A 12786-nucleotide genomic window follows, 5' to 3' on the forward strand; every position below is an offset into this window, starting at 1 on the left:
CTTGGCGCTTCGCTATTATCCTCCACATAGATTTAATTGACCCTTGAACCTCAACGAGTTCGCGTGGCCTAATGGATAAGGCGCTCGCCTCCGGAGCGGGAGATTGTGGGTTCGAGTCCCACCGTGAACGTCTTTTTTAGCTCGCTAACTGCTGCTTCTCAATTCGGCCGTAGTGCATACATTTTTGGCTCTCTCATGTGCTTTTCTCTGTTTAATTAGTTCGTTAATATACAAAGAAAATTGGAGCCATTTCATCAATGTGTATCTATATCTATATTATTATATAAAACCAAAAAAAGCACTCCACACTCAGAAACGACAGTTAATGACACTGTACTATTTTTTTATAAAGCCAAAAATACCCTTTTCAACTAATAATATAACTAACTTATTCAATTTTTTAAATTTTATATTAATTGATAAATTACTTTTCTTTTCTTTCTTTCTTCATTTCTTTTCTTTTAATACAATATATTGGTTTATATATTTTACTCTTATATAATATATTTTAAATTATGAAAAGTTTATTCATTATATGTATATAGACATGACGTACCAAAACGGCTAGTATAATATGAAATTTAGCCATTTCACTAGTTGAAGACTAAACAAAAAACGTGTTCCTCCATTGATCAAGAATTTCGATTTTCAGGATGTATCGTGATTATTCAATAAAAAGGGCTTCCATTTTTTCAAATGAACAATTTGAAAATCTATTGATTCTAACAATTGATTGCAGAGTTGATCGCTCGAACCTTTCAATTCATAGATGTGGATCTCATACCTATGAATGGGATATTTTCAAAACTCACACACAAAAAAAAAAAAAAAAAGTTAGAGCATACTCAATGTATGTACATAATATGAATTTTATCATATTAAGAGTAGTAAAATTCATATTTGATGTATGTGTTTTAATTTAGTAATATGTTAAATAATAAAAGTTCATATATTTTATTTTATACTAATTATTTTAAAAAAGTGACTTTACAAAATAATTTTATTGGAGATGAGAAAATAATTAAAAATTATATGATTAGAGGAGAGAAAAAGAAGTGTTCTTTTTTTTTTCTTTCTTTTTTGTCATTTTTGTATTGCATAGGGTTATTTAGGTAATCCATTAAATGTACACAAAAGTTAGTATTTTAACCTCATCCTCCTTCATTAATGACTCATAAATATGGTATATGTGCATAATTTTTAAAAAATATTTAAAAATAAAATATTTTTATGAACTATATTATTTATTTTTCTTAGAGTTAAATTTCACCTACAAAATATATAAATTAGCTATCCGAATTATAATCGTTTTTAAACATAAACATAGTTGATACATAGACATCAAGTTTGAGACGGGAACTAATTGATAATTTTATGCCCTAGACATTAATCGAGAGATTGCAATAGAACGATCGCACCTGCATGCTACTCGCAGGGCTTAGAGGTTCACATCATTTTCACTTATTCTCTAGTCCATGGACCGTTACTAGAAAGTTACCTATGATAGTTGTTACTCCTTGGTTAAGGTTACTAAGGAGTCTAGTAAAACTCAGTTGCCAAATTAAATTGTGCAATGACACAAGTTCAAGTCTAATTGATGGTGAACCTAAATGGTCACACACAAATCACGATCAAATAGAAGAATTATTTATTAAATTAATTTTAAAAGAGGTTGATTAATTTAAAAAATTTAGTTCAGTGTATGTAAATAATATGATTATTTATTAGGAGAATCATTTGACGAGAAGCCCAAGAATTTAATTAATAAAATTAATTAAAATAGATTAAAATGATTAATTTAGTTGGGTTGACTTGATTAACTAATATGATTAAAAAGTTTCTCTCTCCATCCATACACAAAACACTATCTCTTGAGCTTCCAACTATTTTCCAGTAGACCTATCACGGGCGGGCATTACCCAAACCCGGATTCATTATTATGAGTAGTACCCAGATTCAAATTCATTATGCTTATATTAGGCTTAGACCCGAATCTATACCCGTCCAAATAAGTATATATAATATGGGTAGAGTCTACATCGGTTAACTTAAAATCATTAAATTTAGAAGTTTTTTGATAAATTATTCAATTAAATTTACTTGTCATCTATAATTCTTAAAATTTTTATATAGTTTATTAATTTGCTTTACGTTTTTTAAAAAAAAATGCCAAATTGTTTCATCTTTATTTTGCAGTGACAACTCCGGATTAAGTTTTTGATAAATTAATTTGAATTTAAAATGATAAGTCAAGTTCAACTAATATATGGGACTACTAAAATTTATTTGAATTTATATTGTGAAAAACTCGTACAGTGAAAGTCGAATGCAATTTCAAATCGATAAAAAAATCATTCTAAAATTAAAATATGATTTTCATACTTTTTTTCCCTACGAGTTCTTTAATTTTATGACATATATTGAATCTAGGTGTTTTTTTTATGATATTATTACATTGATTCATGTAATTATGTAATCATTTTAATATGCATAAGACCCAATTGATAAGATTCATATTGTACCCAATTATTTTAGTAATAGAAGGGTAAGACCCAACAGGTATTTTACGGGTAGGATTTGGATAAAACATATAGGTAACAATTATGGGTATTTATTGGGTTTGGGTGGGTAATACCCGCCTACCGACATAACTAGTTTCAAGTGCTTGAAACATTAGATCGAGAACACTAATTGATAGTGTAAACTTCGATCCCTTCTCCAATTAGAAAGATTCTAACCGTTCTTGGAGATCACGTATCCTCTAGAAAGGACATGTAAACCCCTTTGGCCGTGGCGATGTGTATACCGTTGGAGAGGACTCTATTTGTCCCCGCAAATGAATCGGCCAAGAGCATCGTATGAGTGTTTAGATTTGAATCGACCACGTGTATATTTTAATTTAAATGAGTTCTCAAACGCTCGAGAATGCAGAATTTTGATCCCATTGGTATTTCAAAATTCCAAATTTTTATATTTTTGTTGTCTAGCATTTTATTTTCTGGGCCTAAACCAATTCTTTCAAATAATAATTAAATTAGATTTTAATTTAAAACTAAAACTACCTAAAATACATGGATAGGCATGTCATTATCATATAACACAAAATTAGATAGGATAGAACATCCTCCACCCTAACCCTCCAATAGGCATCTTTTAATGAGGCAAATGGGACAAATCGGAGAACATTAGCGGGGAGCTTGATTCCATCGCAATGACCAAATCATATCCTCCCCTCCATCTTTTTCTCAAAGCTGAATCTCTAACACTTTGTATCCGAACTGCAACTTACCTCATATGATATGTAAAATGAGCAAATATCCCATGAGAAAAAAATTAGTAAATGACCCCTCTGATGTTTCAAAAAATAAAACAAATTACCTCCTTATAAATGGTTTAGATCGCCGAATAAGTTGCTTCTTTTTTCAAAACATAGGGTATAATTTATTTCTTTTTTCAAAATATATGAAATAATTTACTATTTTATTTTTTTATAAAGAATTATTTTTGCTCATTTCTCACGTCAAATTGCATTTTCCACTTTGTACCCATTAAGGCAGAAGGTGCCAAAATACAGTATAACTCCTGCTTTGTTAGCATCTACATCAACATTGACTGACTTAGCCAGCCTATATATGCACCCACAGATGAGGCCCATCGTCCCATCAATCAAACAAAGGTTTGCAATTGCAGCCAGTTTTGAGGTGTCAACTTAGCAAGTGTGTTGTTTTGTCACATTACTCCCAACTATGGAAGCCTATATTTCCTCTTACTTGAGAGAAATATCAGTGGATATGTCATCTGTGGTTTTCTTGGTAGGAACATTGATCACCATTTACATTAGTCACTGGATCTACAGATGGAGGAATCCCAAGTGCAATGGAGCGCTGCCTCCAGGCTCCATGGGCCTCCCTTTGGTAGGCGAAACCATACAATTAGTCATTCCAAGTGCCTCTTTGGACCTCCCTCCGTTCATCAAGAGCCGAATGAAAAGGTAAGTGTAGGAGAAGGCCGAAACGTGGTGCCTACAATGTTTGAAAAACTTGAGTTGTGTAGAGCTAGTTATTGGGATATTGTGTTTTTTGTCCCGTAGTTTGAAAATCGGATAAATTGCATAAAATCGCCTTGTGTTTTAATTTTTTTTTTTTAACTAAAAGCCCTTTTGTGTTAATTTTATAAACAAAATTTTTCTATATTTTTCGAAATAAAATATACTCTTTCTTTTCGTTAGGTGGGGTTAATGGTGTTAACTGTGATACCTTTATTATGATAGTCATTGATCTAGTTAAACAAATAAAATATTCAGATTTAAGTTATTTTAAAAATATATTTTATATTATATATACATATATATTTAAATATAGATATATATTTATACATTTATATATAGAGTTTAATGCAATTTATCCCTGTAATATTACAAATGAGCAAATTACCCTCTTATGACAGGGAGGTAAATTATTTCTTTTAAAAAACACATAAGGTTAAATTGATGCATATTAACAAATACAAGGAGGTAAATTATTATTTCTTTTTCAAGGGGGCAGTTTGCTCATTTTTAATATCACAAGGGGATCGCTTGCATTTTTTTCTTTATATATATGTACAGTTATTTATATATATATATATACAATTATATATATAATGCATACATTATAAGGCAGAGGTGTTGGTCAGTCGCCTCTGTAGATAGTGGCCGGTGGACTGAAAATGAGATTTTATGTTAGTTATGACAATATTTTTAAGAATCCCATAAACAGCAAGACTGAAAATATATTGAACCTAAGTTACATGGACAAAAAGTGGAATCTCCCTGCTTGTTGCTAATAACTTTTAGTTTGACTTAGTTTCCTTCCATAAAATGAGGGTTCCCTCTAATTTAACAACATTTATGTTGGTCTTAGATATGGGCCTATCTTTCGAACCAATGTGGCAGGGCGGCCAGTGATTATCACAGCTGACCCGGAGTTCAATCATTTCCTCCTCCGGCAAGATGGGAAGCTAGTGGACACATGGTCTATGGATACTTTTGCTGAAGTGTTCGATCAAGCCAGTCAATCTTCACGAAAATACACACGAAACTTGACATTAAATTACTTTGGCGTTGAGGCGCTTAAGGGGAAACTCCTGCCTCAGATGGAAGTTATGGTCCAGAAGACTCTTTCCACTTGGTCAACTCAGGAATCAGTTGAAGTTAAAAGTGAAGCTGTTACGGTGAGTTTTTCTTCTCAGTCCCTTAAAATCTATCATTCTCCTACTATAGGTGAAAACATCATTTTTTATACAATAATTTAAAAGGTAAATTACAACAACCTTCCTTGAGGTTTGGCAAATTATGGATACCTCCTCGTTGTTTGAAAAATTACTAATGTCCGCTGATTTTAATAACCGTCTTACAATTGACCCAATCCGTTATGTTTTCATTTTAACTGGCCAAACGCGATTGTGAATTAAAAATTATAATTTTATTTATTTTTTAAAATTTTCTGAATTTTTTTATGAACTAAGTGGATAATTTTTTAAAATTTTTCCAGCCACCCCATTCAATTTTTTACAAGTTTTTATTTTTTTATGTAAAGACAGAAAAAATACAATAGGGGCAAAGTTAATAATTTCATACCCCATCCAAAAATTACATAATTTCATTAATATCATAAAAATATTTGTAATTTTTAAAACAACAATAGAATATTTATAATTATCCAAAACTTCGGGAGAGATTGTCGTAATTTACCCTAATTCAAATGTTATTACTGTTAAGAGGGCTAATTGTTTATCTCAACAGATGTCTATTGATTTTGCTGCGAGGCAAATATTTAGTGGCGATCTTGAAAATGCACCGTTGAAGATAAGCGACATGTTCAATGACTTGGTGGAAGGCCTAATGTCGTTTCCCATAAACCTTCCCGGTACTGCACATCATAAATGTCTGCAGGTAAAACGAAATATCATATTCTCATCATATATAATTGCATTGTATATGTCATTATTATTGTCAGGGAGAATTGCATCGCCTCCTAAAATTTATTGTAATTATATGTAAATCCTATATAATTTGACGTTTATTTTCGTATAACAAATATATCCATCTGTTTGTAAACTTCACAAAATTTGTTGATGCCAACAAAAAATTGAATAAAAATTTATATTTACTCCCATTGAATTACAAATTTATTGTAGTTAGGTCAAACAAATCTTTTTTATTTTTTTACTTGTTGGTTATTGGGTCAGATTTGTAAACCCGTGACCCAATATATATATCTATATTTGATATAGAGTTTGAAATATCACAACTTAATATTGAGATACGGACCCCTCTAGATAAATACTATTTAATAGAGTTTGAGGTCTCGAAAAATAGGTTTAAAATAGACCTTATTTGGGATGGAGTTTGTAGTCCTCCAAAAGTATATTAGGATATGGACTCTTCTAAGATATATGTTGAGTACACCTATAAATAAGGTACATAATTATGATCAAAGAAGATAAGTATAATACTGCAAATGAGTTGATCACAATATTTTCCTAAATATACTCTTTCAAAATAGTCTCTTTATATTTCTTTGTACGTTTTTTCCTTGAATCATCACCATAAACTCTTTAGATTTGAGGTGTGTAAATGAGTGGGTTACTCTGGTAGTAATCTATTAAGTCGAGCAAGGCGTATTCATAGTTTGCATAATATTTAGAGCAAAATCCAATGTGGGTTGGTTTTGGAGATGTCCGTGGAATGATTTTTAAGATGTTTGTGGGTGATCTTTAACACAATTAGAAAGACGATGTGTAGCATGAACAAATATACGAGTCAGATCTGGATATGTGGATAGTTATACTTCCACTGTCAAAGGTTAATCGACGTTTTAATGAAATCTTTAGTATACACATATTTATTTACATATGCAAGATTATTTGTTTTATATATTTGAATTACCCATTATTTTCCAACAATATCTTTATAAGATAAAAATACACCTCCTCATATGCATTAGTACGTGAAGACATAATAAGGATAGTCTGGATAAGTAACATTTATTTGACCAGCAATAAGCCGGAATAAGTCATTTAGGGGTAAAAATCTAAATTTTCATTCGATTTTCTGGTTGATAATATATAAAAAAAGTTTGTGATATTTTACTAACGGACGGACCTAATTATTGGATAGAAACAAACGCTAACGGTACTAATTAAATATAATTTTTCAACCACATAAAACCCACATGTAATTAAACCAAATCCGAGGGGAGGGTGGTGCAATATATTATGGCTTATAGTTATAAACTACAACAGTACAGTAACTAATGAATTGGAAAAATCATGCAGATCCACAAGAAAGTCAGGGAAATGATGAGAGAAGTGGTGAGAAAGAGGGTTGCGGAATCCGAGAGACGTCATGGAGATCTACTTGATCATATCATTGAAGACAAGAACACTGAGTCATTCTTGAACGAAGACTTCATTGTTCAACTCATGTTTGGGCTGTTATTTGTCACTTCTGATTCCATTTCCACCACACTGGCTCTGGCATTCAAGTTTCTGGCAGAACATCCTCTGGTCTTGGAGGAATTAACTGTGAGTATATGATACATCTGCAGTTTTTTTAGAATCAGATGATGCAAATCAGGGAGCTGATGCTAATTAATCATGTGTTCATCAGGCTGAGCATGAGACAATCCTCAAGAATAGAGCAGACTCAGACTCCACACTCACATGGAACGAATATAAATCAATGACATTTACACTTCAGGTTTGATTACAATTATTGCCTACTTTATGGCTGTTTGCAAAAATTTAAAATAATCTGTTTAACATAAGATTTTTAAAGGAGTTTAATGCAATTTATGATATTGCAAATCAGCAAATTATTTCGTATAAAAGAATAGCAATTTACGCTCTGTGCTTTTAGAATGAAGCAATTTACCTCTCTATCTAAAGAGGTAAATTACTTCATTTTAAGAAGTACAAAAGAGGTAAATTGCTTCATTTTAAAAAATATAGAAAGATTAATTGCAATTTTTTTTCTCATAAAGAAGTAGTTTGCTCATAAGTGTCTTATTGCTACTAGTTTTACCACTACAAAAAATATAATAATTGTTACAAGATATTAAATAATAATAGTTACGGGATAATAAATAATAATTTTAAAATTATCACATAAAATATATATTGGGTGATAATAATTTTTATATTGTTGCTATATAATTATTATTAACAAGAATTATGTATAAAGTTGTCATTATAAATAATTATTAACAATACAAATATACTGACAATAAATGATTATTATCATTAGGCTGTCACTAATTATTTCTATAGTATCAATTTAATGGACAATATGATAAAAATTCTTGTCATTAAATAAATAATTAGTGACAATTATAGATAAATTATAACAACCTCCCCTGAGATTCCGCATAATTATGGATACCTCCTTGTTGGTTGAAAAATTACAAATAACCCATAATATTTTGATGAAATTATGTAATCCTTCGATGGAAGTATGAAATTGTCAACTTTGTCCTCACTATATATTTTTTAAAAATTAAAAATTTATAAAAAAAACATTGAACGGGGTGGAAAGAAAAATTTTAAGAATTATAAAAAAATTATCAACTTAGTTCATAAAAAAATTAAAAAGTAAATAAAATTATAATTCTTAATCCATAATGGCATTTTGGCCAGTTTATCATAAAAGATGATGAAAACCTAACTAATTGGTCTAATTATTAGACGACTATTAAAATTAGGGAGATATTAGTAATTTTTCGAACAACGAGAGGGTATTCGTAACTATGCCGAACCTCAGGGGAGATTATTGCAATTTACCCTTAATTGTAACTAAAAACTTAATATCGCTAATTTTTTATTTTCTTATAACGTAAATTACTATAAACTTAAGCTGTTTTAAATCAAAAGTTATGAGCAATGCATTGCTAACTTTTGCATCTTCTCACTAATACAAAAATTGCAACTTCATTTACAGACCTTTTTTACCACTATAAAAGGCAGAAAATTTTGCAAATATATTGATACAGTCGGAGACTCTCTAACGAGCGACTATGATGAAAACACTGCGTAGGTGATCAATGAAGTTCTGAGGCTGGGAAACATAGCTCCAGGGTTCTTTCGTCGAGCATTGAAAGATATCCCAATCAATGGTACGATGATTGGAGAGTTGGGGTTAGAATGTTTCATATTCATGAAGAAACTATAGTAAAAAAATGGGAAAATTGCAAGCAACCCCCTTGTGACATTGTAAATTAGCAAATTATTCCCTTATAAAAAAAATAAATAGCAATTTTCCTTTCTATATTTTTTAAAATACCCCCTATAATTTTTAAAATGAAGCAATTTACCTCCATGTATAAAGAGGTAAATTACTTCATTTTATAAAGTAAAGGGGGTAAATTGCTATATTTTTTTCATAAGGGAGTAATATACTCATTTTTAATATCATAGGGGATAAATTGCTATTCACCCGTCAAAAAATACTGATTGTCAAAGCACTTATGTGCAGGTTACACTATCCCGGCAGGATGGGTGATAATGATTGCTACTGCTGGTCTTCACCTAAATGATAATCAATTCGAGGATCCCCTTAAATTCAACCCTTGGCGTTGGAAGGTGAATCTTGCTACCATTTTAAGTAATCGTATAATTTTTGGAGAAAATGCAAGCAATCTATTGTAATATTGCAAATGAATAAATTATTTTTTTATGGATGAAAAGAATGATAGTTTATCTTTCTATATTTTAAAAAATACAGCAATTTACCCTCTGTATTTTTCAAAATGAATTGCTATTATTTTTTCGTATGGGGGTAACTTATTCATTTGCAATATTGTAGAGGAATAAATTGCATTGAATCCTATAATTTTCTTGAAAATGTTTTGGCTTTTGGATTAAATATATTTTTTGTCCTCAACTTAGGTCATTTGACGTTTTCATCCTTAAATTTTTAAGGATAGTACTTTGGTTCTACGTCTTTTTAATTTTTCCTATGTCAATCTTTCTGTTTGTCGAAGTTCACCTCCACCGACGAGAAGAGCGAGCTCCAGTAAAAAGAGAACTAAAATTGCAAAAATTAAAAAAATATAGGACCAAAAATATTACCCTAAGAAGTTAAAAGACAAAAATGCTGGCAGAAATGGACCAAAGACCTAATTTTAAAATATTGCGTGAGAGGCATTTGTATTTTTCCAACTAGAAGGATGAACTCAGGTGAAAATAGGTCTAAAATCACGATGATCAAAAAAATATAGGATCAAAATACTAACTCAAAAGTTTAAAGGACGAAACCACCAAATGATAGGAGTTACGGAACAAAAAAGGCATTTGGCATTTATAGAATTTGGTAAAGTAACTGGTGTTTACTTTGTGTCTCACCGCGCAGGAAATCCAACCGAGCACGGTAGCCAAATGTTTCATGCCATTTGGTTCTGGAATGAAGCAATGTGCCGGCGCAGAATACAGTCGGGTGCTTTTAGCCACCTTTCTGCATGTCTTGGTGACGAAGTATAGGTAATTTGTTTTGTTCACATCTACTCACTTGCAAAGACTTTAAAACATATAAAACTAGGGTTTGAAAGTGAATCATCGAGCTTTCTTTGCAGATGGGCACTAGTGAAGGGAGGCAAAATTGTCCGGTCACCGATCATCAGATTCCCAGATGGATTTCACTACAAAATATCAAAGAGAAAGAAGTGAACATAGTACCATAAGATAGTGTTCATTTAATCCAATAAAGGTTATTGTATTGTCAAGTTAATGGTAGTAGGGCCTTACAGTGAGGTTGGTTTCTTGTCATGTCCTTTCCAATTCGTGGAGTTTCAAGTTGTTGTTAAATAAGATGGCATATGGGGATATTTGCATTGGCTCCCCATTAGTCATGCTAAATAAAGTGTGAAATAAATTTGTGTTCTATTATGTAAGCTGAGATCATATGTTGTAGCGGAGAGGGAGATGGGATTTTTGAATTACATGTATGTTCCAAAGTTACGGTATGGGTGATAATATCGGCCAGTGTTGTTTCATATTAGTTGCAACTACTAAAATAATGTTGGAAGATATAAAATAAATCTAGATTGCGATGATATAAGAATTTACACTACTTCATTCATCGTTTTAATTCAATTGCTTTTAAACATCAACTAATATTTTTTCTTTCGAGCAAAACACCAAATAGGTATGTAAGGTGAAAATCAACAAAATCACGTAGCGATAAAGCATGTGAATTAAAACCTAAGCAAAGCCACAAAGAAAAGTCAAGCAGAAAGCTTATAGACGGAGCACATTCGACTGACTAGCCCAATTACAGTCATGGCATCCCTTCTATCCCCATCAAATAAGCATCTATTTCGATTGCTCCAAAGCGCCCAACATACTGTAAGGAATATGATGAACTCATCCTTGTTCAAATCCACATTGGCTCGCCTTATTCAAGCCTCGACACTAAGGCCTCTCGAGCAACCCACCGCCAAGGTATATGTGACATAACCCACACCAGCAGTGCAAAAGTGTACTCGACAAAACACGTGTTCTACCCCATTTTCCTTGTCACCACACAAGATGCAAAGGATATCCACTCGGAAAATTTCAATTTACGTCCCATAATTTGGCCCATTTATGCTTTTGGCCCCATTGTTTTACGACTTAACAGATTTAGTTCACAAGTAAAAAATATTGCAATTTACGTTCCATTACCCATTTTTGTTAAATTATTAATGGGAGGAGCATCTCCACGTGCATTGAACGGCTCCTTCCATTAATAATTTAACGAAAATTGGTAGTAGGATGTAAATTTTAATTTTTTATTACTTATGGGACTAACTCTACTGAGTCGTAAAATAAATGGATCAAAATTGCAAATTGGCTAAGTTATGGAATGAAAATTGCAATTTTCCCGACATCCACTACTACCCCATGTAGCCTCAGATTCGCCTTGGTCGGAAGTGTTGCATTGCGACACTTCCATGCAAAAAAGGAGGACTTTGGGACTACCTTCGCTTGCCAAATGAAGCTCCAAGCATTGAGACAGACATGCTCACTAGTGCCAGTCAAGTTTGCTAAAGTCATGACGACACGAGAGACACTTTTGACCTTGAGATGCTCGTTGTTTTCAAATGGCCAACACAACTGATCATCAGCCCCACCCCAAGCTTCGTTAGCTGGATCCCCTCCACATCACATGCTGCAAACTCCTCTAAGATCATCTCTACATTCCAGGTTCCATTTATCGTAAGGAGAACATCCACTATTGCAGATGACGACAGCGTTTGTGCTAGCGAGAAATGTCTGAAGGTGGAAGGCCTTGGAATCGAGGGGTCTTTGGCGATCTAAATAGTACTACCCGATATAATGCTCCACCTTGTCATTGCTAGAATCAACTACCTAGCTACCAATAGTGATCGCCAAGTGTAAGAGGATTGTCCTCTTCTTAATATGGTGAGGAATGAGTTCTCCCCAAAGTATTTGTGTTTGTACACTCGATGCAGCAGACCGTTGGGCGCTATCGCTATCCTCCAAGCTTGCTTGCATGGCAACGCTGTGTTGAACTCCTTCAATCTATATATCCCAAGACCCCATCCCACTTCCCTCGGCATACCTTGCTCCAAGCCATCCAGGATCACCATCTTGGTACCAAAATAACACCACTACATCCTGGATCAGCCCTCGACGCTCCTCCTTTATATTAGGCTACTAAACAGCAACAAGAGCTTTATCATAAATAAGGGGACCCTAAACGAAGGTCGGCTGATGTTTAGAAATAATGCTACCAAGAAAAGGTTTCAC

General features: G+C 32.5%; 1 protein-coding gene and 1 non-coding gene across 2 annotated transcripts; both read left to right on the plus strand.

Moving 5' to 3' along the window:
* Positions 1 to 57: 57 nt before the first annotated feature.
* TRNAR-CCG (transfer RNA arginine (anticodon CCG)) lies at positions 58 to 130 on the plus strand. Its single transcript has one exon. It is a non-coding gene; the product is annotated as a tRNA-Arg (tRNA).
* A 3523-nt stretch (positions 131 to 3653) lies between these two features.
* LOC105179681 (beta-amyrin 16-alpha-hydroxylase CYP87D16) lies at positions 3654 to 11032 on the plus strand. The gene is made up of 9 exons (XM_011103332.3): positions 3654 to 3991; positions 4902 to 5211; positions 5783 to 5932; positions 7318 to 7566; positions 7652 to 7741; positions 9074 to 9152; positions 9512 to 9618; positions 10388 to 10515; positions 10608 to 11032. The coding sequence occupies exons 1-9, from the start codon at positions 3747 to 3749 to the stop codon at positions 10699 to 10701; spliced, it is 1452 nt and encodes a 483-aa protein (XP_011101634.1). The 5' UTR covers positions 3654 to 3746; the 3' UTR covers positions 10702 to 11032.
* Positions 11033 to 12786: the final 1754 nt, after the last annotated feature.

This window comes from Sesamum indicum, linkage group LG4 (genome assembly GCF_026168435.1).
Source record: "Sesamum indicum cultivar Baizhima isolate 11 linkage group LG4, ASM2616843v1, whole genome shotgun sequence".
Taxonomy (NCBI): domain Eukaryota; kingdom Viridiplantae; phylum Streptophyta; class Magnoliopsida; order Lamiales; family Pedaliaceae; genus Sesamum; species Sesamum indicum.

What these genes read in the sequence shown, in the direction of transcription:
- LOC105179681 (XM_011103332.3), top strand. Translation starts at nt 3,747, where the DNA reads ATGGAAGCCTATATTTCCTCTTACTTGAGAGAAATATCAGTGGATATG. An exon ending in TGGTCTTGGAGGAATTAACT is followed by an intron (nt 7,567 to 7,651) that starts GTGAGTATATGA and finishes TGTGTTCATCAG; the next exon opens with GCTGAGCATGAGACAATCCT. An exon ending in GTCTTGGTGACGAAGTATAG is followed by an intron (nt 10,516 to 10,607) that starts GTAATTTGTTTT and finishes CTTTCTTTGCAG; the next exon opens with ATGGGCACTAGTGAAGGGAG.